Source organism: Lissotriton vulgaris, chromosome 6, assembly GCF_964263255.1.
Source record: "Lissotriton vulgaris chromosome 6, aLisVul1.2, whole genome shotgun sequence".
Classification (NCBI taxonomy): Eukaryota; Metazoa; Chordata; class Amphibia; order Caudata; family Salamandridae; genus Lissotriton; species Lissotriton vulgaris.
Window position 1 is genome coordinate 1354662453 of NC_141694.1, and position 27732 is coordinate 1354690184.

The following is a 27732-nucleotide window of genomic DNA, read 5'->3' on the forward strand; positions in this document are numbered from 1 at the left end:
TTGGGAGCCCAGCCCATGGGTTCATGACAGGACAGTGTTCCAAGGGATGTCGTCGTTAAGGCCATTGATGTTAGTCCCTAAACGATACACCCAACGCTGTTCTTTTTCGAACAGTCTGTTTTGTACATTTCTTGTACCCTCAATTGCTTCAATAATGGTCCATAACTATAAAGCCTGCAGATAAGGGCGGAGGTATTGTTATCCAGAACACAACCGATTACGAGAACACCTGTAATGAAAGGACGCAGTTTGAGAGAGGCATTGGTTCACACTCGCCCAAAAGAAAAACCACTCAACACAATGCCGTCAGTGACGACAGCTTGGGGTCTGCCAAAGATCACCGGGCACTATCCCTGTTCGGACTGTAGCGTCTGCCATTTAACACAAGCTACTAAAACACTGTCACTTGAAGAAGGCAGAGTGTGGACCCAACGGGAACACACGAATTGCAATTCAGTAAACGTGGTTTACCTAATCACCTGTCCCTGCCAGCTCCGCTACGTAGGCATGACCACAAGAAAGGTCAAACAACGCATCTGCGAGCACCGGAGTAATATTAGGTGCAAAAAAGTAACAACTAAACTGAGCCGCCATTTCCTGGACAATAATCACACTACCAATGACATGAGATGGACCATTATTGAAGCAATTGAGGGTACAAGAAATGTACAAAACAGACTGTTCGAAAAAGAACAGCGTTGGGTGTATCGTTTAGGGACTAACATCAATGGCCTTAACGACGACATCCCTTGGAACACTGTCCTGTCATGAACCCATGGGCTGGGCTCTCAATATCATTGTCATATTACTTATATTGTGTCTAACAGCAATGTACATATGCTTGCTTAATTTCTTTGTTTCCCCTGATGCAGAATATCCTGAATTCTACTGATACCTAATTCCCTTCCTTCTAATTACTTGTGTAAACAAACACAACCATGGCAAAACCTGCGTTAAGAACCACATTTTATTGCCACCATCGTGCACTTAACACTTAGTGCCTCGTAATAATCTCCTTTTCTCAATCACAGGAGCACTGTCAGCAATTTTTAATTCACGCTAAAATGGTATTATTCCCATCGATGACACCGACCGGCACAACATTCGCGGCCGGCGAGCGATAGGCTCCTGAATCCAAACCTCGTTTTGAAAACGGACCGCACCCCGCCCACATGGGCGTGTGCGCTCCAAGCCTCGCTTTGAGCGAGACACGCCCAACTCGGAATCACGCGCTGAAACCCAAACAAGCGCATTTAAACTCACTCTCCGGCCCCGCTCTCCATCGTCGGGGTCCGGTTCCGAGGAATTTTGAAGGTTCAAAAGCGGGTTGTGAGCGCTGAGGGCGTGAGTTTTCTTTAACGGCAGGACGGGTATCCCGATCTTCACGAGCTAAGTACCGGAATGCTTTGGAAGCAATGCCATCTAACTCTTTTCCTTTTCAGGATGTGCCAGGTGCGCTCCAATCCTCCTCCCGAGACCCATGGTGCTAGTAGCGCCCTGTTTTAAAGTGAGATATCACCCATATTTACCATCTTAGGGGGGTCACCGACCTCTTGGTCAATTGATCCCTCCTATAAGGAGAATTCATATCGTGTTTTTATCCCCCCATCTACAACTGTAGTTTTTAAACACCTCTAGCACTTCACTTCCCAGAGTTTAACGCTAAACATCCCCAAAGGGCTACTTGGATGGTGCTAAAAATAGCGTTTACTATGGGCACACTAATGTTTGCCACCATCTATGGAGCACTATGATAGTTCGCAATGGCGTATATTAATTATATGTATGTCTATGTGTGTTTGTTTGTGTATTTTCTCCCCACAGGTGCTGAGATACCCCTGATTTTGGGGTTTTTCTTTAGAATGAGCTACCTGCTCTTCTAATTTTAAGCACTTTTTTCACCTTTTCTTTTTTCACTTTCACGCCCCCAGGTTAGGGTGGACTATTAGAGTGTCCATACCGCCGGGGTATAGTCCTGAAGAATGCCTTGGTGAATTTATACCACTAGTATGGCAGAAACATGTTGACTGATTAATTAACTCTGTGGTATTTAGCTGAATTTAACCAAATCCTAACAACCTTGGCACGTAAATTCAGACACATATACCACTTACCTGTGTCTTAGGGATCACTCATTAAAAAAAAATTTTGATACCCTCTTAGGCACTTTTAATTATATTTCACTCACATCACGCCCCCCCCCCCCCCCACACGACCAGCTCCGCAGTATTTCTGGTGTTGCAGCACACCAAAGAGGCACTCGGCCTCTTTGGTGGGGCCCGATGATGAAGCATGACACTGACCAGGTCGGTGTGTGAGGGCCTTCCTACTCAAATTGAGTGAATGTGTTATCCTTTCATAATTTGCTCCAAATTTGTGGCAGTCCTGTGACTGACCAGACCTCTCTTTTTTTGTTGAAGTACATTTAACCGGGGACTGAGAGAGTGTCCTTGATCCTCCCTACCTCTCCCTTTGTTGAAATATATGATTTATAAATCCAGGCACATGTGGCTGCCTCCCAACATCAAGAGTACATCAACCCCACACAGGTTTCAGAGTACTGAACATACCTACCCATGAGCTATCCAGCCAGCCTTGAGGTTAAGTTTTGAAGCCTGTTTAGCTGTCAATATATTGTTGCCTGTGTTGTGTTTGTTTTCCTGCAATCTTTGGATCAAAAAAAAATAAAAATACAAACGCAAAATACAAGTGTATGATTTTTTTTCAAGATTTTGCACTTGTGACCCAGTATCAAAACAATAGGAAGCATGCATAGCTCAGCCACATATTCGTTGTTTTATTTGTGAACTAGTTTGTGGGTTATTTAAATTGTGTGTACAACACTTCTTTTTAGTAAAATAATGTTCTTTGTGGCGGTATCAACTAGTTGATGTCACGGTGTCCGTTTCCGGGGCTTTTATTTTTTTTAGAAAGAGTGAATTTCTCCAACATTTAGGCAATTGATAGATATGAGCCGAGATCATGCAATGAAAAAAGTTATCGTTTGAAGGAACTTATCATTAACGGTGTTGATCAGGACTTTTACACGAGATATTTGGGTACACAGATGAATGCTGATCCCGACATGGACAAATCGTGAAATTCAAACTCAAACTCCAAGAATTTTTAGGAAACGTACGCATAAAAAAGCAAATGACAGGGGCATAAACTGGAACCTACAGAGCCTAAATAGAACCCATTTTGCATAAAAAGCAACACAATGACCTCGTCAAACAAAAGTGTAGACAGTTAAAGAGAAAATGACAAAGCATAAATCAGTGCCTTAGAATTAAAAAAGTATTTGATATATCGTGGTTGCTAGGCCTTCTCTGCCTGCTGAAGGAGAGATGGTCTAAGTGGAGACATCAAAGAAACGTTCACCTCTTTGTATTAATAACAGGAAGGATGATATGTAAGGTAGATATATGGCCCTATAATAAGGTTTTATTAATGTATTTTTTAAATCTATGGGTTTAGCATTACTTTCAGAGTTCATACTATTTCAGTAGGAACATTTATCCTTAGATTTCTTAAACTGTGTAAGTATAAAAAGCGGTTGACACCTTTTTAATACCACACATGTTTAAAGTCTTAATTTTTTTAAAGAATGTGCATGTGTATAACAGTTTGGCAAATGAGCATGAGTTTTTGTTTATGTCAGGCACTCGAGCAGAAGAAGGGCCCAGTTGCTCCTATTTGCCCTGTCGCATCAAAATGGCGTCTGCTGTCCTCAGTGGTAAACAGGAAGTGTGGGCATTAAGCAACGTTTACCTCCAAGTTCTGGAAAAATCAAACTCTTTATTCCAGCATCACATTATGAGTCAATATATGCCAAAGTGTTTACCATAGTTTTCATACATTGTCGGCGGAGGGGAGAAGATTGATTAGAACTTTCCTATTTTAATTCCTCCACATTGACTCCTCCACCCTGGAATGCTGGGGCCGTCATGAGTCACGGTGGGCGTGTGTAAACGACGGCTGGGGGCCGTCCGAACCACGCCCAAGAATGGAATGTCCAGCACAGTGGCGGAATTCACGCCGCAGCCAACTTGTTAAAGATGGTCGCCATTTGCTAATAGTATTGGGACAGGAAAAAAGACACTGTATCTGTCACAAAAATTTATTATGTCCTGCTTTTCAAGATTTGCGCCACATCCATTGGTGAATTGTTTAGATCAGGTTTCTTTGACCGAAGCCAACCCAGAAACCTAACACCTTCCCCGGGGACCTAAGTTTGCCTCCCTCCCTGCCTGCGTGTGAACTGCAAAGAGCCCAAAATCTTTCTCTTCAAACACGAGTTTCCGACTTAAAATATGTACTCAGTGATGTTAGGTATATAAGGTTATTGGGAAAATATTTTATCATGAACCGAGGTATACTCCGTGGCTTCACTGCTTATGTTAAATACACCAACATTTGCATTTGTGTAATTGAACTGTATCACATTTGTACAGTGATATATTGTACCTACTGAGGTTTGAACTCTAAAAAATATTAATTAAACTGAGGTACATGAAGATGATCTATAGAGGTGTTATCTAGTGTCCATAAGCTTTGTTCATAAAAGAAACAGGGGCCACTCCAGCTGTATGGGAAAGTGCCTGAAAGAGTGTTGGTAACGCTCAAAGGCATAGGTATGTGTAACACCAGGGCTTATAGTGCAACATAACCTGTGGTTAGTATAATTGTATCATGTGCTGGTGTGGCAGAGTACCAGCCATTATTGTGCAATTTGGGAACAGAAAGGCCACTTTTATCATGTCCATCCTTATCATCCAATGGTCGTGGACACCAACTGAGCAGGGGCGTAACAGACACTCCCGCAGCCCCCGCAGTGCGGGGGGCCTAGTCTTTAGTACATGAAGGGGGCCCCCTCAGCTCAGAGCTGTGAGAGGTTTGCTCTAAAGCAGCTGCAGTGTGCAGCCTGCTCTGAGCTCCTCACACTGACCCAGGACGGAAGAGAAACAAAGTAACAAATTACATTGTTTCTCTTAAATCAGAGCCAGGCCCGGAAAAAGGATGTGGGTGGGGTCCCTCTCAGAGAGCATTGCCCACAGGACGCAGTTCAGGACCGTGACAAGGATGGGGGCCCTAAGAGAGAGCATTGTTTTTCAGCTAACGGGAACAAGACTCTGCTGAGGCGCATTGGAAGGCAAACAAGCATTTGTGAGAGTTAGAGCTATTCACATTGTAAAGTACAATGTATTTTACCTATACGTCTTCTGTTAGGAGTGGAGTGGATGTGGATGGTGTCAAGTGGATTTATGTGGTTTGGATTGGAATTGTTAGTTGTGGAATTGTGTTGTGTGGATTGTATCTGTGCAGTGAAATAATGTGGCATGGTGTGCAGTGTAATAATGTGGTATTAAGTGTACTGGAATTATGTTGAGTTGGATTGTGTGTCTTGGAGTGGGATTATCTGGAATGATATTTTGTGTTGTGGAGTGGTATGTAGTGGAGTTTACGTATGTGGGGTGCTGTTAAACATTGTAGCATGATGTGGCATTTTGTGGTGTAGATTTGATGTATGTGGTGTATTGTGTATTTGTGATCTTGGTTTGAATTATGTGGTGTGGAATGGAAATTTGTAGAGTTGAATTGTGTGACATGGAAGTGTGCGGTGTTGAGTGAAAAGTATGTTGAGTGGTATATGTGGCATGGTGTGAAGTGTAGTTATGTGGAGTGTTGCTACGTGGCATAGAATGGATTTATGTGGAGTGTATTTATGCAGTATAGCTTAATTATGTGATGCTGAGTGGTATTATGTGGAGTGTAACTATGTTGTGTGATGAATTGTGTGGGGATGAATTGTGGAATTGTGTACATGTGGAATTATGTGGCATGGTGTGGTGTATAATTGTGTGGAGGTGAATTATGTGGCACGTTGCAGAGTTGTATTTTGTGGAGGGTAATTATGTGTTTTGGAGTTGAGTGTAAATATGTTGTGTGAAGTGTAATTACATAGGTTGAAATGGAATTATCTGTAGTTGAATTGTGTTCTGTGAGTGTAATTATGTGGTTGGGAGTGGTATTAAGTTGTGTGGAATGTTATTATGTGATGTGGAATTATTTGGTATGGAGTGAAGTGGAAATATGTGTTTTTTAATTTTTTAGTATTGTAATTATGTGGTATGGAATGTTGTAGAGTAAAATTATGTATAGTTGAATTGTGTGGCATGGAATTATTAGATGTTCAAATGTGCTGTGTATGGTAGAATTAGGTGGTGTGGATTTGGACAAGCTGTGTAGCCAAGGCTTTTATGCCATGGGATATAAAGTTGAGGATTGTCTATTTTTCTTTGAAAAAATAATATGGGCTGTTTCTTTACCTTCTGGTACATTTCTGAACAATTTGTTAAGCTAAATTGTACTGTTGCATTATGTGTGCATGCAGGGAAGAACGAGTGCCTGGCAGACATGCAAAAATCACCCTACCTGTCAGTACTAACTTCCACAATTCTAAGCAGTAATTCCAATTCTAGAATGAGTTACCTCTTTGCTTTACAACGACAGTTAGTAAAACAAGTAAGTACTTTGCCATCCTGTATAAGTAGCAAAGGTTTCCCTGCAAGGTATTGCTTTTCCCAGTTCACGGAAGGGATAAAAAAACATCTCCAGATAATAATAATAGGTTTGATAGGATGATATGATAGCAGAATATTGATACTTGTGTGTGAGAAGTTGGCTGTCCACTAATTAAAGTGGGCACCTTGTACCAGTCCAAACAACCGTTATGGTGATTTAAGAGGTCAAAGATACCCTTAGAAAGCTATCCAAGTGGTAGCTGTGGAGAGCAGCCTTCAGGCTTAGTGTTGAAGGAATGTTAAGCAGCTTCTTTGACCAGAATGCAAACTTATTGTATTGGTTAAATTAAAGAAGAACCACACAGTAGTTATAAAAATTTGTATTTATTAATATAACACACTAAATACCTCACAGTATGTGCTACACATAGATAAATACAAAGCACACAATACTGTAGCACAGAAACAATCGTAAGTAGCACTAATACACAGTGGGCTCCAGGGGGTGACGAAACCATATACTAAAATAGTGGTATAAGAACCACGACTCGAGTCAAGTCAGTGTCCAGAGGATGTAGAATCGCTGGGACCCCAGGGAACCACCCAAGTGAGTAAGTAGGGACCCCAGGGAGAAAGGGTGCAGTGTGAGAACACGACCACGTGTTATGTACAGTTAAATGGGAGAGTCGCAGTTGCAGTTTTAAAGTTTAAGGACCCTTTTCAGTGGATTACAAGGACGCTCTTTGGATCAGAGGAGGTTGAAGAGCCACCCCGCCCGTAGATACAGTAGAACCAGAGTTACCTATGCATAGCGCTGAAGTGGTGTCGGAAAAAGTTGTTGATCCCAATGGAGGACTTCAAGTATATGCAAATGCGGGAAGGAAGAAAAGTGTCCGATAGAATCTAAGGGTGAATTCTTGATGAAGAGTACCTGAAAGCAGAGGGGACAGAGTCTGGGTGACTCAGGATTGACCAGGGGCTCGTAGACAAATACCCACCGATGTCGGGTGCTTCAGATGTGATGATGGAAACTTTTACTCTACAGCTGCAGGGACGTGGAGATGTTGAGGATGACCAGGATGCGGATACGAGCTGTCCCACGAAGAATGTCGAGTGCTGAGGGGTGGTGTCCACAGGAGCACCAACAAGCCTTGGCAGCGGCAGCCCACAAAGAAGATCAAGGAAGATTACGGTCTGGCCCTGCAAAGTCCAGAGGACTCACCACAGCAAGGGGAGTCAGGGCCAGGAGCAACCAGGGGAGTCCAGGAAAAGCAGTGTTGTCCCTCAAATGGACCCACAGGCCAAAGGCACAGGAGTCGCGAGAGGACCTCTAGCTGTTTCACAAAGACACAGCTAGCAGGGTACCGAGTGCAAGGAGACTGAAGTCCTTTGTACAAAATGTGCGCAGAGGTGGGGCTATCGATAGTTTAATGCACGTAGTTGGGGAGCGCCAACAAGCAAATGCACCTGCAAAAGTATGCCGTGCACTGGGGTCCTGGTTATGCGGAACCCACAAGGGATACTGGCCTCAGACTAGTAGTAACCCATTTCCTATGTTACTGGAGCCTTTAGAGTCTGCAGGAACTCATGATCAGCAAAACGGTCAGTTGAGTTACGGTGCCTGCAAACGCAGAGGAGTGATTTCTTCACTCCAAGGGAGATACTTTGGTTGTCCTTGATGCTTCACAGGCCCTGCACGGAGCCTGTATGGTGCACAGGCACAGACGAAGCTTTGGATGGAGAGGAAGACTTAGTTGGGCCCAGTCGGAGCCCAGCGAAGTCCAGAGTGCCCAGACGGTCAAAGGTCAGTGGTTTCTTGTTCAGAATCTTGTCCACATCTAATCTAGGGTCCCACATCTAGGTAAGTCCTTAAGTACCCACGGGAGAGGGTAGGACAGATTCAGGGGACCCTCCCAGGGAAGGGTCAGGACAGTGGGGAGGTTACTCCCCTTTCTTTTGTTCAGTTTCGTGCCAGAGCAGGAGCCAATGGCTCCCAGGTCTGGATTAAACAGGATTATGCACAGTGTCACCAAGTGTGCCCCTCTTGCAGATTTACAGGCACTTTGGAAATGCATCCACTCAGTCCCAATGCACTAAATCCTGCCTGGGAGTTGGTCACCTCTCCCTGTGACAGGATACCTATTGTCCTGCCTTCCCCTGCTCGAGCTTGGCTTAGCAGCAGGAGGGCAGAAATGTGTCTCTGGTCAGCAACATCCATTTTGTGCTGTCCGGGTTGAGAAGGCTGGTACCGGGAACACCCAAGATCCGCGAAGTTTGCTTCAGAGGGGTGGAATCATACCTCCCACACTGGTTACCGGTGTCAAGCAGTAGCGGCCCATGGAGGGAATTCCGTGGGGCGGTGAGGCGGGGGAGGGGCAGGGTGGGGGGTAGTAAGCACCGGAATGCGGATGAACGGAGGTAAGTAAACAATTAAATAAATAAAAATAATTTTGTTGCGCGCCCTGCATCACAAAATGCAATGCAGCACGTGCAACAAAATTCATTTTATGTATGTAATGGTTTACTTACCTCAGTTCATCCATATTCCGATGTTTACTACCCCTCAACCTGCCCCTCCCCCACCCCGCCTCACCGTCCCACAGACCTCCATCCACAGGCCTCTACTGGTGTCAAGGTATGATTCCAATGTGTTGAACACCAAACACGACATGTTTTGTTGCCGCCATTTTCGAGATAGCATTTTGCGTGAGCATATAATGCACCTCTATCCATATGTCTGTCTGCGTCACCGACAACCCAGAAGAATGGTCTCCTAAGGCTGCAGGGGTGCTCTGCTCATGCAGGCGCACCTCCTCACATAAAACTCAGCAACCTGCCTTCAGGTTTGTCAAGGCCTGCTAGAGGGGTGACTGGTTTTAAGTGTAGTGACCTATAGATATGGTAAACCTATATCTTCCATTTTGCATGACCTCTCATGGGTGGCATAAAACATGCTTCAGGCCATGGGAGGCCTCTGGGGTACCTATACCCAGGGCACATGTTTACCATATACTGGGGACTGGCAAGGATACCCCAGTATCCAATCCGGAGTGTGCCTAAGTACATAACACAACCAATTTAGGGAGAAAGCAGATGGGCTGGGTTCCTGATTAGTAGGATCCCAGCCATAATAGTCAAAAACCAGCAAAAGACCAGGCAAAACGTAGGGGTAACTATCCAGTCAGATCCTACCTTCCTACAGTGTGGATTTGGTGAGGACTGTGGCAGCAATTGCTTGATACGCTATTTGCATAAGAAAATACTATATATGTTTTTCCGTTATCCTCCATTAGTTATTAGTAAGGATGGGAGAAGAGAAGTGTTCACCGACAGCATTCGGTTAGTCTTAGGGAGACAAAGAATGCTGTGGTCTGTGGTAGATGCCACCCAGAAGGCATAGGTATAGGTATCAGGAGCTGGCAATGAAAGGAAGTGGAAATGCACCTTAGACGTTGCCGGTATTGATGGCTATGGCTACTGCGCGGTTGCAGACTTCGCTGGGCTGACAGTGGGTGGGGAAATGATACGTTGTCACTGTAGGTTTAATTACATGAATCACATATTCTCTCTGGTGTTTGTCCTTGGGTTACTTGCTTACTGGTGCTACATATGGGATGAGGTTTGTCTTTGAAGGGAGGTATGGTTTAGTGGGGTACGTAGTGTATATTAATGTTGGCGTGTGGAAACAAAAATCGGACACTTTGTACATTTAATATTATTGTGTACATCATGCAGAGGATTAAAAGAAGCAGGAACAGCTATGGTGCCATGGAGGCTAGCAGGAAGACATGTTTTGGGGTGGTCAGTTGAAGAGATTGTTTAACATGTTTAAACTACCACAGTGGCATTGGGGAGGGCAGCAGCTGGAAGGCTCTGTCTGTACTGGTAGGTGGTGACGGGTTGGGGACCGGCCATCAGTCTTTCTGTCAGTGGTGGACAGGGGAGCAGTGGGCGGTGGTCACGGGATCACAGTGACTTCTGAGGGGTGGTTTTAAAGTTGGGCACAAAAGCATAACTGCAGGTTTCGTGCGGGTGAGAGTAGAGTGTAATGGATGCATAACTAGCAGGTACAACGACAGAGGTCTGTGTTTGGAGGTGGTTAACTGAGCGGGCTTCGCTTGGAGGTGGTTCATCAAGTTGGAGGATGAGTTGGGTTTGCCGGCTGGAGGCAGTGTTATGTAACTTTGCTGGAGGGCACAGCAGCAGTATTTACTGATGTAAGTAAATCGCCCGATAAGAGGGAGGGTGTGACCAATGGAGGAACCAGAAACCTTTTTTTATGGCCGGGTGAGCCCCTGCAGTATCGCGGGTCACTGACCTGAGAGCTCTTGACTGGCGCAGGGAATGGGGGCCCCCCTCCATGTACTTTGCAGTGGGCCCCCTCAAATTTTGTTACGCCACTGCAACTGAGTGCAAGTGCGAATTAGCATAAACTTTATGATGTAGTATAAACCATTGGCCGAAAGACAAAGGATAATGAAGTGCACCTCTCCATAGCCCCATGGCTCACGATGGGTAAGGCCTGTGGCGAAAAGACCAATGGTGTGTGCCTATCATTTGACACCACTAGCAGTAGGCGACTTTCCCCCATCCCTTGACTTCCTGCTCCTACATTCCAAAGAGCATGGACCGGAAATATCATTATTGTGCATAGGGATCGACATTCTTGTGTTACCAAGTTAAATCTCCCCACCAGAGCCACCAGCTCGCTCCGTGATTTTAAAGGAAACTGAAAACCTGGCTTTTCAGCTAGGCTTCTTTAGAAACCACAGTTCACTTCTTCTAGATGCTTGGATACCCTCCTGGGTGATTAGCCGTACAAATCCCTATAACATAACATTCCATACCATAACATACCATAACATAACATAACAGAATTCCACTACAGTCTGCATGCCCAAACAACAGGTCACTAGAGCCCAATACATAGTGTGTATACGTTGCAAGCAGAAAACATGAAACTAAATACAAGTAGGCCATACAAACTGTATTTCTAGATATCTCACAGTCCAGTTAATTTTAATGGAACAATTGTTAAGATAAGTGTTTATATTTAGAAGGAATTCTATTGTCTTTCTATTTCACATTTCCACACTTAGGTCTCAGTTCTGTGTAGCACAGAGTAGTGTCCCCAGTGAGATCTGGAGCTTTGGGGCTCATTATACTCGCCAACCCAAGGAGGTAGGCCTTCCTGCCTGCCCTCAGTCCACGTGGATTTAATAGGGACCATGAGGGCAGGCTTGGCACTCCTTATCTTTCTCTCTTTGTCTCTCTTGCTCTCTCTCACATGATGCAAACCCACAGGAATATATGTTTGTTGTATGCGAAGTCAAGTCAAGCGTGTTACGTACCATGCCGCTGTAGGAATGGCGGAGCAGTATTGCATGTCCATACAACAAGGTCCGATGACCCCCACCTTGAGCCGCCTGTTTAAGAAAAAAAACGTCTGTCAGTCAGGCATTGTTTCTTCTACTTCTCCTTTAACAATACATTTCAAAGACATATTTAAATTGTGACCAAGGATCACAGAAAAGAATCATGTCTTTAAACCTCTGACATTTTCAGCCAACATTTTACTGGGTTGTAGGTTTTTACTTCTATTGGACCATAAACAGAATTTTCGAAATTCAGAAATCTGTGCATTATAAGTTTAGGCCCACGAATTACATACATTTCCAACTTCCTCATAAAATCCCATAAGTATAAATGAAGATTCATGTAAAAATCATTTATATTTAAACTCCTCCCACATAGCTAATACTGAGATTTCTTCCCATGGAGAATAGCAGTTTTGAAGACATTCAACTGTTTCATTTGTTTTCTCCAGTTAGAAAATACTTCTCCAGACGAAGAACTGAGTTCCCTTACAGCCCCATGTATTATGGTGTGTTGCACGCCCTCTCTCACCCTGCAAACACAGATTGTCAAGTGTTTTATATGTTGCTTTCAACTGAGTCTGGGGCTGGCCATGCAAAATGTTTGTGAAACGAAGGTATTTCAAGACGTTTGTATGGACACCTTTTGTCCCTCAGCTTGGCTATTTAAATCAGCAGACTAGCCTATTTTATCCATCAGAAAGAGGATAGGGGGTCAGGAAAGTTTGCAAATTCAAATTCACATATCTGAGCACAAATTCCGATATTCATGTACCTCAGCCGAAGTAGGAGGACAGAATATTTAATGAATCTAGCGCTTAGATGTTTTAATGCAATAAAACAATAGGAAAACAAAGATAACATGTTAGCGAAGAATTTGTAAATCACATTCTGACGAGATAGTCAATATTTTGTCCCATTTTGCACATTACCTGCAACTGAGAAAAAACATGCATGTATAACTTCACTAGTCACATTGCTCAATTTAGTGGTGATGGTGTTACTCTATCTCTCTCACCATCACCAATCATGCTCCCCCTTCTGACTTTTTATGGGCGTGACAACGACGACCGATCTCCATGCCAGCCTAGCGTCTTAAACAACATAAGTATTGATAGTATCCAGGGTGATCCTGAACTTCTAGTCACAAAGAGAACCTTGGAGTCTCTACAATACCTGTGTATATTGGGAGGAGTTTGCAAAGATCCTTTTTCCCCTCCACATTTCCACATTCTTAATGAAGTTAGTGCCATCTCCAGATTGAAGTCAGGGTACAATCTGCAACAATACGCCACCGGATGTTCCTGTATTAGAGGGCATGAAGACCATACCCAAAACCCTGGGCATCATTTCTGAATCACTTCTTATCATATCCGAGAAAGGTGATAAAGACTCTTAATCAGATACAATATTGCACCAGGTAACCTGGCATGTTCCCTTGTCATCAGACATGTGGGGGTCTGTGTCTGAGTCCTTAGCGCATTCTAATTCCCACCTTAGATCAGGGGACATACATGAAGAAATTAGACTTTTGCTTATGAAGCTGATTGACTATTTTTCTATTATCAATGAGGAAAGGTCTACTGGGGGTGCTCAAGTCCTTCAATTACCCAAAGGGGTTACTGTGGTTTTGAGACGCCCGAACTCTGTTCATGTTCGGTCCACACTGTAAAATTTTGATCCTTGCACTCAAGTGTTGGGGCACTTTTCCAGCAACGCCAGCAATCTACCAAAGGGATTTCTCTAGGAATTACTGCTGGCAAGTTTGCCCCTGGTATTCAACATTCCACACCTATTGGGACCTCTTCTTCAGGTGGTGGCAATGGTTTAGATACACCTATTTTGCTGGCCCGTATGGGAAAAAATGAAAATATTGCACTACAACTAGCCCTCCATCCAGTCGTATTAAGCCTCAATGAGATGACGCATATTGGGCCCATGTCGTCAAGTCTGGTAAACAAGGAGTTGGACAGTGGTTTCCAGTTTTACTGAAGTAAAAAGAAACTTGGAAAGCTACACAGATTAAAGGGGTGGGGGTTGGGCACGACGACTCAAGCCTGTGTCACAATCAAACTTGACAGTGTAAACAGACCACAAAATTGTTATTATTACTCTATTTCTAACAATAAACTTCACGAGCTATATCGTAGCCAGTCTCATTACTGTTCCAGAGCCCACTCAGTCATAACACAGAGGGGCCCCACTGAAACCTTTGGTTCCTCGGTCCTCTGAAGACCTCACACATGACAGCTGGCACGAAGGCACTCATGATGTCTCACGTGGTATCAACAGAAGAGGTCCGCTTGGGCAATCTATTGAGTTTATTGCAAATACAAACACTTTTCCCCTGTAGGGTTATGTATGGAAGCCTTTAACCCAACCCTTTCAATCAAAGAAGCATGGGGGCCCTTTGAAGTCAAGAAAAGTGCCCTGACTCCCACTTACACTTCGGTGAGTCCTCATCATATTCTGAATAGAGGCAAATTGTTGCGACTGTCCATATTACTTGCCAAAAGGCATGACCAATGCAAAGGGGCCCAAAGACTACTTCAATCTATCAATTTTCTTTAGATGAAGATAAGATACAACTTTTGCATTGGCAGTGCTGTAATACTGAAAGCTAGTGAAGAACTCCTTGAAGGTGGATGGGTCATCCAATCTCCACTGTAAAAACTCCTGTATGACTCCTAACACAATGGTTTGTAACACTGCAGAAGTAGCACTGCATATGTTCATCCAACCCCACCTTTACATAAGGATCATCGTCTTTTGAACTTAAATTACTAATCTGAAATGTGTAAGGTCTGGCGAGTAATACAGAGGATTCTGAATATTGCAAGAACCAGATTTGCACATTCTTTCTTTACTTTAACTTTGCTTTACATTCTTTGCAAAGATCTTCTTGTCATTGTTGTGATGTAGCAGTTGTAAAGAAATCTAAAGGGAGGCCGCCCTCTGGAGGACTCTTCACTTGATTCATATCTCTTTGAATTCTCAGATTACTGTCATTAACTGCAAACATCCTATTATGCAGACATCCAGCATCTGCTGTTAACATTTCAATCAGACTTCTAATTTACACTTTTTAATATGTATTGCAGAAGGGGCTCCTCAGGTATAAGTATAAAAGTGCTACCATATCTTGATGAGGTATTACACAAGTAATATGGGTTAAAGAAGAAGGACAAATTCAGTAATAATTATTGTGGGGGATTACTTGTTTCAAACCAAACAAGGATTACCCCATTGCCCTCAAAGACGAAGATAAGACATGGAAAATTCCACCTCTAGTGGTAAGGATTTTGTGTCACCAGTCAGCAACAGGGTGTCATCTAGCTCTGATGACTTTATCACACAACCTTCATGCTTGTAATGGAAGAACTGAATCTAAACTTGAAGACTGAAAGCCGACCATTTACTGGTCCTCTTTCTCATTATCAAAATCCAACCTTACCCAACCTTTAACACCATTCAACACACTAATATCCAGGCTGCACACTGTCGATGGAGGGTAGTGTGGCAGAACTTTAATCCACCAATGCTTTACCACTGATAGAAGGAATCTCCTCCCTTTGCCCAAGCAAATTATCAGTCATTATAATAGCAATCTTGATAGCACTGCTACCATCTTGGCAAAGTATGGGCAGGAAGAAATCCTGTTGTAACCCCAACCATTGGTTTGACAGAGACTGCAAAGTGACACAGAGATCTCTGATATAATCTGTTAGGAGGGAAAGCATGCTGAGATCATAGCCTTGAGATACCAACTACAAATGCGAGGTACTGGACAAGAAATCTGAATGGGAAAGAGACAATTGGAACAAACTACTTGTTGCTGCAAGGAACATGGATCAACAACCTTTCTGGAAAATGATAGCCTCTTGGTGGAAAATGTCCCTCTCTTAGGGATCATTCCAAACTTTTTGCCTTCCTCCTCCTCTTTTTCTAACCTTGTTTTTGTTGACTTTAGGACTCTTTACCACTGCTAATCAGTACTAATGGCATATTTAATTTACTTATAAGTCCCTAGTAAAGTGTACTATATGTGCCTAGTGCCTGTAAATTAAATGCTATTAGTGGGCCTGCAGCACCGGTTGTGCCAATCACAAAAGGAGCCTCTGAAACCTCTCAGGCCTCCTATTGTGTGGCTAGTTTACTGCCACTTCGACATTTAAAACCCTTTGCATAGCCATAAACTCCCCTTTTATAACACATAGGTCACCCCTAAGGTAGGCCCTCGGTAGTTCAAAGGGCAGGGTACTGTGTAAGTAAAAGTTAGGCATGTACTTTCAAGTTTTGCATGGTCTGGTAGTGAAAAAGACCTACATTTGTTTTTTACTACTGTGAGGTCTACTTCTCTCATAGGTTAACATCAGGAGTTTCTTAATACACTTTTGAGCTGTACTTCCAGAGTAATTGTGTCATGTTTCATATCTTGGAAATGTTAATGACAAATCCTCTTTACTGGCAAAGATTACTATTTAAAATTGCCCCTTCTAAAAAGTGATTCTAACAAAACACAAAGGTAACCCTACTCAATAGGACTGAGGGCATGACACAATATTAGAACTGTAATTGGATATAAGATGCAAGGAAAAGCTCAATCACAAGATAAGACTGTTCAAAGATGTAGACATGAAAGCGAAACACAGTAGTCATATATTGGTTATGTTAAAAATAATCTGTATTTTTCATTAATGCAAATGCATAACATGCATTGTGTCCCACGTGAAACAGAACCAACAAACAAACCATAAAGGACAATACAATTATACAGACAACACAAAAGGAAATTACAAGTTTCAAAACTTTAGCAAACATTCAAATGAATAATTTATCACATGCACACAAGCCGTTGTGTCAATCACAGGGGTTGGATAATTGGTTTGTTTGTCTATGTCGACAACGTTTTGACCTCCTTTTTAATATGGGGTCTCATCAGGACCAAAGGATATTGGCGGAAGCAACAGCCGAGCCTGACCGCTGTTCTCCGCCGTTCAAAGCCACTGCTCCTCGCGCTAGACGCTGCTCGCGGTCACCGGGGCACGAAATACTTACATCAAGGTGACACAAATATTCCCAGCCAGAAACAGAGGCGATATTCTTTCTAAGCCACCGGATTGCCCGTGGGGGCACCGGTAGGATTGCCCTATCACATCAATCCCTTGGTATTATAATAAAGAACAGATTGACCTACCTAGTGAATCATTCCCCAAGACAGTAGGTGATTCATACCCTGGAAGCTTGAACTGAATTCCCAGTTGACCAGCTTTATTGGTGCCCGATCCAGACCATTCATTGGACTACGGCCAAGCCAGCTCTCTACCCCTCCCCACTTCCCTCCCCCGTCCTGAGGAAGACCCGCTGCCGAGGCCCCAAACATCCCATGAGCATCAGGGTCGAAACGTCGACGCTTTTATTACCAATGTGCCTGTACCCATAACGTCCCCATCCTCTCCTTACCCCCTAAAACAAATTGTGCGGACAGGCACACACCAACAGCGGAAGGTTGCCCGCTTTGTTCTATTGTAAATACCAGAACTGTATACTAAATTTATTTCCTTTCTTCTTCTAAACACTTGAGCACCCTTTACTTTCTCACTGACTATACTTAATAGTCCTTGCGCCGTTTTTTGATTACTATTGTTTTATAAAAACTGTAAATAAATATGTAATTTCTCTAGAAGGACATTTTCAGAGTGTGGTGACAACTTATTGATTTTGCTGACACGCTAGGGTACCATTTCATTTTCATTTAATGTATATAGAGCCAATTGAGATAAGACGTATATCTCCCTTATCTAGCTTGAGTCAAAGTATGCTGATCTAATTTGCATTTTTAGAATCAAAAATGTTTTTCATGTAAAGTTTGTTTCCTGATTGATATTCAAGGACCACTGTTTTTTCTTAAACCAAAGGATATTGCGGACATCTGTTGGTTAAAAAACTATAGAGTGACTATTAAGTACCGGGAGTATCAACAAACATGAGAATGGTTGCCGGATGTTATTGTACCTGATGGAGTCATGAAAAAACACAGATAGCGCACACCACAGAAGTGTATAGTAAAGGAGGAGGGTACTCAGATGGGCCACCCTGAGCGGGAACTGAGTAAAAAATAAATGTAAAATAAAAGTATACAGTAAGAATTGGTAAGCAATATTGAGGAAATAGAAGAGAAAAATACAGAACAATGCGATACGAGGCCACACAAGGTAAGACAATGAAAGAGTTGCCAAAACGCTCTCCTAACCCCAAGAAGATGGAGACTCGTGTGAGATATTTATTAGGATAACTGAGCTGTACACCACGATTGGTGCTCTAAGGCCCGCACTGGTGTGCTGCATGTGGGCCAATGTGGAAAACAATCCAGTTACATGAATAAAGGCGGGCTGCAGTGATCCAGCCACGCCGCCGCAAAGAAGTCAGTTGCTGAACATATGGTGTCTTCCATTTTCAAGAATATTGATGGAACCCAGGCTAGAAGCGCAAGTGCTCCAAGCCTACGGTGTCCATGCGAAGTCAAAGGGGATGTAACCAAGTGGTTGCCATAGTGATGCAATGTCACTTACCTCGGCTCTAGCGGCGGCATGGGGCTGCACGCTGTTACTTCAGCGATGTGATAACCAGGAGAGTAACGTTGCTAATGTGAATACACAATGTATCTTCATATTTTTATGAAGAAGACAGATATTACCCTGTTAATAACCATCCCATCAGCTTACTCAAGAATTTTCAGAAAGTTTTCTCAAGGCTACTGCTATCAAGGATTGAAAGCTGGGCTGAGAAAAACAAGTTTGTATCCAAGGTTCAGGCTTACTTCTAGAAGACAATGAGCCCAATAGCTCAATGTTTCAGGCTCTGTCACCAACCAAGTTTGTGGTACTAAAAAAAGAGCTGCTATATTTGGTATTTGTAGACCTACACTGTGCTTTTGGCAATGTTCCCTATCACTTATTGTGGTCTACTTTATCTGACCTCAATACCCCACGTGTAATCTTAGCCTTAATGTTTATGTTGCATGATGGGAACATAACAAAGATCCGCTACAGTTCAGCATGAGAGACCACCATGCCATTACCAGTGTCACGATCAGTCTGACAGGGTTGGCAACCATATTATTTTTATTTACACCAATGGAGTTTTAGAGTATGTTAAATCTTGTACAAGGGAAGCTCCAGTTATTGGTGGAACCAAAGTGGTGACAATTCTGTTCATAAAGGACACTCTCTTGGTCTCCAGAATATGTTAAATCGATTTGGAGAAATATGTTGTTCTAATGGTGTTCGAATCAACCCCTCAAAAACCAAGTTATTGAGGTTTCGTCCACACAAGGGAATTAAAAATAATTTTATTCATCATCCGCTGACTTCGACCATATGGCATGGACCTGTGAAAAAGTGGCCAAATATTGTCAGACTATATTTGTGGAACTGTAACGCATGACTCAAATTGCACTCACACCTGCCCCATTACTGGATCTCATGGGGATAGTTCATGATGCCCCTAAATCCTCTTTTGCCCTTCATAGCCATCACGCTCCTGCTAGCCAAGAGGGAGGTTCTCATATGCCGCTGCATTTAAGGGCTCACCTAAGCTGCCAGGACTCACCACATAGCAGCACAGCATCACTTGCCATCCGGGGATAAGGCCTGTCTAGTAGAGGGCCATGAGAGATGGGGCCTGTAAGGAAGGCGAGCGCCCAGAGAGCACCTCAGTGTGTGGCCAGGGCACCCCTCAGTTCTTCCTGCCACTGCCCCGAGCCTCGATTATGATACTGACCTGGGACGAAACGGGGATGCCTCGCCCATCAGGTGCCCCCACCCACCGGCACCACCGCTCACCTGCTGCCTCAGTGGGAGTCCCCAGAGCAGCCACGAATCAGCAACCTCCGGTTGTTAGGCTGTTGTTGCTGTCAAGTCCCCACCTGGTGCTTCACGCCATCAAAACCGGGATACCAAGGTTTGGCTTGTTTCTGTTTACCTTGTTATTGGCGCCGAGGTGGGGATATGGTCCTCTGTAAAACCCGGGTGTAGAGGACCCCTAATCACCACTCAGCACAGGGCTCTCCACTCCCTTCCTGGGAATGGTGGGATTTAATGTCCAAGCAGGTAGTTGAAACCACAACCGCTGGCTCCCAGCCGGCTCCCCGTCACCTAGCTGTAGTCTGCTCTAACAGCAGCCACCATGTTATCAACCATCATGAGGTTTACGGGCCTTCCGCCACCAGGCGCCACCTGGATCGGCTCTAACTTTCTGATGAGCAGCGAGTAGAGTGCAGGGGAGTCGTCCGTGCACTTCAGTGGCTTCCCCGTCATACCCCTGACCAGGATTAAATGTGACTTTTAGATACCCCTACTGATAGGGTGGCGAGTGATCTATGTCACAAGATGGCTAGCTTACCGTTCGAACAGAAGGTATTGCATCCTACCCATAAGCTGGGCCACCTTCTGGACCCAGTTTTCGCAAACTGGAACCAAGTGGACGCCCAACCCCCGATTCCCATCCCATGGTCTGACCATCTCCTCGTCCCCTTTACCATCGAAATACAGGGACCCCGCCCCAGTGACCCCCCCGCTGATAAACACCCAAGGCGTAGATGGGCAGCGTTCTCCCAGGCCAAATTCAATCTGGCACTTACTGAGAAGGGTCATCCTGGGGGCGATGGGGTAGATGAAATTAATTCCAACTTTGACCAACGCATCATGGAAGCCCTGAATCAGGTGGCACCATTGGGTATGGTGAAAATGGGGGGCCGTGTGCAAAGATCGGCACCTTGGTACAATGAGGATTTGCGAACGGCCAAAGCAGCATGTAAACGCGCCGAAAGGCAATGGAGGATTGCCTATTCCACTCAGGCCAAAACAGTTTACATAGACTGCAGACGTGTCTATCACACGCTGATTAGGAAGGCCAAATCATTGTACTACTGCAATAAGATAGAGGAAGCAGAGCAGTCCACCAAGGAGCTTTTCTCTATTTATAAGTCTATTGCGATAGGAAAACCCGCCGCGGTGCCTAAGAAACTCTGCACCACGGAGGGCTGTAACCGAATTGCTGAGTTCTTTGCAACCAAGATCACCAACATCTATAACTCCTTCCCCCAGAGGACAGACAGTGGCTCTGCCCCCTCGGAATCCTCCAGAATGAAAGGGGAACAACGTTTAACCACTTTTGTTACTCCTTCCACTACGGAATTTCTCCGTATCTGTGGATCTATAAAATCCGGTTCCCCCAGAGATCCGACCACTCCTAGTCGGCTAAAGGACAGCTTGCCAGTACTAGAGCCCTATGTGCGTCATTTACTGGACACCTCCTTTGAGTCTCAGGTGGTCCCGAAGGCCTGGAAGCAGGCAGTGGTACTTCCTCTGCAAAAGAAGACCAACGTCAGCTTTGAAAAACTGGACAACCTCCGTCCCATTTCTCTCCTGCCCTATATGGCGAAGGTGGCGGAAAAAATAGCCAACATACAGCTTATGCAGTTCGTGGAGACGGCCTCGCTACTCCACGACTCGCAATTTGGCTTCCGCCCCCGTCACTCGACGGAGTCTGCTCTTCTCGTGGCGGTGGAAGCACTTAGACAGGGAGTGGACGAGGGCCAAACTATGGCATTGATCCTACTTGACTTAAGCGCAGCATTCGACACTGTAGCACACTCCATCTTGCTACAGTGTCTGAATGGAGGAGGGGTGACAGGAGCTGCGCGTGGCTGGATCAAGTCCTTCCTGACTGATAGGTGCTTTCAAGTCAGATTGGGTGATTGCTACTCCAGGGAGATTGAGTTGGGCCAGGGCGTACCTCAGGGTTCGTCCCTGAGCCCAACCCTATTTAATATCTACGTCTCCCCCCTGGCGGCCATCGTGGAGGGATATGGTCTTCGCCTGGTGTCCTACGCCGATGACACGCAGCTGGTCATTTCCCTATCGCGTGCGCCCGGCCTTGCAGCGGACATCTTCAGGAATTGCATGCAAGATCTCGCTGCCTGGATGTCCGCAAACTGTTTAAAGTTGAACGGTAGCAAGACCGAGGTGCTCGTGGTGGGGGGTGCACCGTCTGCGTGGTCGTCGGCGTGGTGGCCACCCTGTCTGGGTGAAGTTCCTGCTCCCTGCCGCGAGGCCAGGAACCTTGGCGTGTGGCTGGATAAGGACCTCACCTTCGGTCCACAGGTCGGTCGGGTGGTGGGGATATGCTTCAGTGTTCTGAGAGCCCTTAGGAAAGTGTTAGATCTGCTTCCCATTTCTGCTCGAAAGACGCTGGTGCATGCCCTGGTCACCTCCCGACTTGATTATGGGAACCTGCTCTATCTGGGGGCCACAGGCAGGGTTATGGGCCGCCTGCAGGTTCTTCAAAATGCGGCAGCGCGGCTGGTTCTCAGACTCCCTAGGAGGTCTTCCGCCAAACCAGCTCTACGGGCCCTCCATTGGCTCCCCATTGAGAGGAGAGTGGAGTTTAAGGCCCTTGCCACATGTCACCGTATCCTGAGCGGCAAAGCACCTCTTCCGCTCCAGAGCCTAGTATCCCAGTATGAGCCCGCACGCAGTCTTCGGTCTTCTCAGACTGGGCTGTTAAAAGTCCCAAGAGTATCCAAAGCTCGTATGGGAGGTAGATCCTTTAGATACCTTGCTCCCAAGCGCTGGAATAATCTTCCGCTGGAACTTCGACTCGAACCTTCTGAAGTCCAGTTCAGAAAAAAACTTAAAACGCATCTGTTCAGCAGATAGCTTTTGTGGGAGGAGGGGGGACAGCCGCTTCACTTGTCATAGCGCGGGGACACGCCAGTGGCGTAACCAGGCGCTTAATAAATGTCCAAATAAATAAATAAATAAAACTGTTAGACGAGCTGCCAGAGCACTAGGGAGTTGCGTCAATCATCTTGGATGGATTAGCCACACCCCCATAATACTTTCCACATTCCCTCTAGGTTAAGTCTGATTGCTTTGTGCCAAGCTACCTGAGGGCTGAGCATATGTTAATTTGAGGTATGCTTTAGTTTCACCCTGACAAGATTTGTGGTTGCTGCTTGAGAATGGGTTCCCCCCCTCAACCAGTAACCCAATTACCTACACACAGACATTCAGTACATGCATATAATATGTATGCACTGCACAGCACATCATCCTTCTAGTGTTGTACCACTCACAGACACACATATACCCAGCACATGCATATAACATACACCTACTGCACAGTACTGCATTATCCCTGAATTGTTTAATTCACAGGCATACATATACCCAGCATATGTGAAACACACAGGCACTGCACAGCACTACACACAAAACTGCTGCACGCCAAGGGGGAGTTAAGAAAGGAGCAGTGCAGCTTTATAGAAGTGAGCCTGTAGGCCTAGCTCCAGTGACACAGGTAAAAAGGACTTATTCACTCCTGCTGAGGGCTACATGGTTTGCTGCCACCACAGCACTGGTGCTGCTTAACTCATGATAAAGGCAGTAGCCTTTCACCACTTTGAGAATAGCAATGTAGATTCCCCTCCTGGTCCAACAAGACCACAATCTGTGGTGCACACACATCATCTGTGTTCGCCCATGACACCAAAAACATCAGCCTTAGGGATCTAGATCTCAGTAATGTTGTGGCACTCAAGCCAAGGGTGCACATCCATCACCCTGCAAATAACTTTTTTGTCCAAACAGCCTCATTTTCAGAAATGTATTGTTTGGTAGGTGCCGCATAAAGCCTGTTGAGCATAAAATACTTTAAGCACACAAAAGTTGATGAGAGGAATGCTTTCAATAAGCGTAACCACTGGTAAACCCCCAGGGTAGCATTCAAACCCATTGTTTGCCTGACATGCCACCTTAGTTTGGACGCTGCCATATAGAAATCAGTCTCAACCTTGCTCCAACAGGAACAGTCCAGCCTGAACTGCCAGGCCCTCCTTGAACTTCAACACAAACTGGCTTAACACAAATTGAGGCTCGCCAGCGGGGTGCAGCTCTGATCCATTGGCACAGCGATCACGGGATCCACGTCTGTAATACTCCTGCCTCTTGGGACTTTAATCAAAAACACAAAATGTGATGGGAGGAATGCTTGCACTTGGGATAGCATTCTAACCCATTGTTCCTTTGCATGCCATGCCACCTCAGTCAGGGTACGATAAGATTTGGGTCCAGTGCTCACTGTGCCAATGGAATCAAGCTACACTTGATTGACAAGCTCCAACCGAACACAGTCTTGGGTTACTTGTGTTCAGGTTCAGGGATGCCCTGGTTCAGGGACAACCTGGCCTGGCAGTTCGGGTTGGTCTGTTCCTATTGGAGCAGGATCAAAACTGATTTGCATATGGCTGTGTCCAAACTGAGGTGGCATGGTGCGGAAGAGAACGATTGGTTGGAATGCTACTCGGAACAATTGCCAGGAGTTAGACAAATTGCAAGCATTTCTCCCATCATCTTTTGTGTGTTTGATGTACTGTCCTAAATGGCAAGTGTATGCCTAGATGTGGGTTCTGAGCTCACTGTGCCAAGGGAACAAGCTACAAGTGACTGATGTACCCCAATCAAGGTGAAGACAGTCTTGGGTTGTTCTGTTTCCAGTTCAGGTAGGGTCTGGCCTGGTTTTTTGGGCTTGACTGTTCCTACTGGAGCAGGGTGAAGAATCCATATGGCTGAGTTCAAACTGAGGTGGCATGGCAGACAAAAGAATGATGAATTGGAATGCTACCTCAAGATATTTCCAGTAGTTAGACAAATTACAAGCCTTACTCCCATCACCTTCAGCCTTACTCCCATCACCTTCAGCCTCACTCCCATCACCTTCAGCCTTACTCCCATCACCTTCAGCCTAACTCCCATCACCTTCAGCCTCACTCCCATCACCTTTTGTTTGTTTGGCATAAAATACTTTCCCTTTTATGGTTATATCAGATTATGCATTTCTGCTCTTTAGGCAATTTCTTTTTGAACAACCCAGTACTGCGTGCTGCCTTTTTATTACTTCCTTAACCTTTTCACACAAGTTGGAATGTCAGCTCAATCACAGAGCAGTTCAAGCAAACACTGGGTCACGTGTCCCACTTCCTCACGCATGCAGCTCCGTGCGTCTTTTCATGCAGTGTGTGGGGGTATCGCCACAAGTCACACACGGTTGAACTCTGCCGTCGAGCCCTGGCAGGCCCTGCCATGGATTTTGCTGGGAGGGCTGGCACAGAAACAATATAGCTCCACGGGTCCCATTCTGTTTTTCTCTACCCCAAGAGAACGAGCTTGAGTTTTTCAAGGACACGTGTTCAAATAATTGCAGTGGCATGTAATCGGTTATGTAATTGTCTGGAAAAGTCACCTTGCGTACTAGATTGTTTTGTGTAAAGCCTCAAGTGCCGGCAATACCCAGGCGTTTGTTATAAGCTTGCAAGGACATGTTTTTAAGAGCAGTGAACTCGGCTAACGTTAAGAGAACATTGGATTGTACCATATGCAGATGAACAAGGGGGTAGTGTATTAAATGGCATGAAACTCTTTAAGAGAGCATATTTATCTCGCCTTCACATATGTGACCAATGGTATGATGTGCACATATTAGTTTATATCTTGTTGGCTAGCAGGATGGATCGCAGAGCTAAGTGGCTGCTGCGATTTGCAGGCCCTGAGTTTGAATCCTATGGAACCCAACACAGCAGGTAAAGTGAGTACTATAACTTGGATAATGTAAATGTGACTTGCCTCTTCAGACTTCGGAACACTGAAAGCTGAAACGAAAGCTTAATTGTTGGAAAGAAAAGTTTGCATTCAATTGGGCAGAGGTAGCAACCGAGTCTGATATTCTTCAGCCTGACCTTTAACCCATGCCAATGTAAATAGAAAGCAAGTCCGAAGAGTTCAATTCCCAAGTGTCAGATTGTATAATGTGGTCTAGTGGCTGGGGTGGAGTTAAGAGGGAGGGACAGGAACGGGAGGAGCCAGTGACCGGAACCAGGGCAGTTAGAGTAGGGACGGGGAACTGAACACACGTGCTAATAAAGAGCTAAGAGATAGTCGGTGTCCGTGTATGATTGATGTAGGACACGACAGCTGGCGACGAGGGTGGGATCCAGCAGCAAGCCCACCCACACGAGCCCCGTCCCGCGGCGTGGAGCGTCCAGAGCTCCGCTGCAACTGCGATCCTGAGGCGTCATGGGAGAAGCCTAGGAGTGACCCAGCAGACCCTGGAAGCGGGAAGAGCCGAGAGAAGAAGAAAGCGCAATGTGAAAGCGCCGAAGCGCCAGAAGAAAGAGCGCCGAGTGAAAGCGCTCCTGAAGCTCCGTGGTTGTGGAGCTAGCGCGATCGCGCGCCAAGAAGGTATTCAAATCTCACCCCCTGAAGCGTGAGTCCTGGAGAGGAACAGAAGTGCCCACCGGGAGCTTACCCCGGCGGCAACTGGCCTGAAGCTCGCCCTGCGTGTGGGGCTGGAGCGTGGAGCTAAAAGCGCCTACCGAGTGCCCACCTCGGCGGCAGAAGCGCAAGTGAGAACGCCCACCGAGTGCCCACCTCGGCGGCGAACAGAGCGGAGCTCGCCCCTTGCCTGGAGGCTCGAGCGTGCCCACCGGAGCCCACCCGGCGGCAGTAGCAGTGAAGATCACCCCACGTGTGAGGGGTGGACAAGAGACAACCAAAAGCCAACCGGGAGCCCACTCCGGCGGCAAGGGACGAAGAAAAGAAATCTCACCTGCAGCAGTGACTCTGGCGGTGGATCGCGGCTGAAAACGACGAGTGGTGAGTGGAAAACTGCAGTCCCGAGTGAATGTGTGGCTCCGGTCGAAGGAACGAGCAGAGACGACCCAAATCTCGTTGAAAACGAGATTCCCGGCGGCCATCTTGGAGTCAGGCAGCATTGGCCAATACCCTGCGAGGGATCATCGGCGGCCATTTTGAAGTCAGGCAAAGAGCCTGAAACTTCAATGAAGCACTGGGAACTGCACTAAAGACAGCAAACAACTTTTGGCAAGTGTAAAGGAAAACAAGCACAGGCTGAGGCAAGAGGCAAACCACATAAACAAGCATTGATCCCTGCAAAGAGACACCAGCATTGATACACGCAGATCAACAAGCATTGGCAAATGGAATGACTACATTGAATGAACACTGGCAAGTGACGGACTATGTCAATGAATGCGCAGTGACAGATACAAGTGAGCAAGCATTGGCAAAAGCAATAACAAAGGCAAACAAGCACAAGTAAATGCAAGAGTTGCATTAGGACACGCAAAGGTGAATGCGAGACCAATAACAAAACGAGCATCAATTAACGCAAGATACAAATAAAGACAACCGAAAACACAACAAGCACTGGCAAGTGCAACAGACACACTGAGAGCCAGCACAAGCAAGCACATGCTTCAAGCATAAACAGACATGAGCAAAAGCAAGCCTTGATGCAAACAAGCATAAGCTGGCACGAATATCGAATGGTACTAAAGCAAGCAAATGCAAACCCAGAACGCCACGAGCCAATACAGACCTGAACATACCAAACACGGATAAATACAAGTCCCGAAGTCAGCAAACACAGGCGAGTGCACATATTAAATGCACCAAGCAACTCCAGATCTGGAACGCAACGAACAAAAGCAAGTACCGACGCAACCCTCCAGCGCCACGCAAAGATAGATGATCAACGGTGAGGAGAACCCCAAATCACCTGCAGTTAGCAGGCCACCCCAATAAAAGTGGGAAGGTGCTGAGCCAAGTGTCATGTGTGGACCAGCTGAGTGGTGGCCATTTCCGAAATCAGGAAATCCAAGCCCAACTCAGTAAGGCCTCCTGAAACAGTCGTGCTAAAGGCGGACAGAATACAGTAGTCACCCAGGAGTGGCGAACCTGCCCGAAATCAAA

The 27732-nt window shown here is 45.5% G+C and overlaps 1 protein-coding gene across 1 annotated transcript in view; it reads right to left on the reverse strand.

The window, feature by feature from the left end:
- Nucleotides 1-27732, reverse strand: part of RYR2 (ryanodine receptor 2) — a 3481211-nt gene that overhangs the window by 3101208 nt on the left and 352271 nt on the right. The window contains exon 6 of the mRNA XM_086925791.1: nt 11876-11950. Within this exon, the coding sequence (XP_086781917.1) occupies nt 11876-11950 (75 nt within the window). The remainder of the gene's footprint in view (nt 1-11875; nt 11951-27732) is intronic.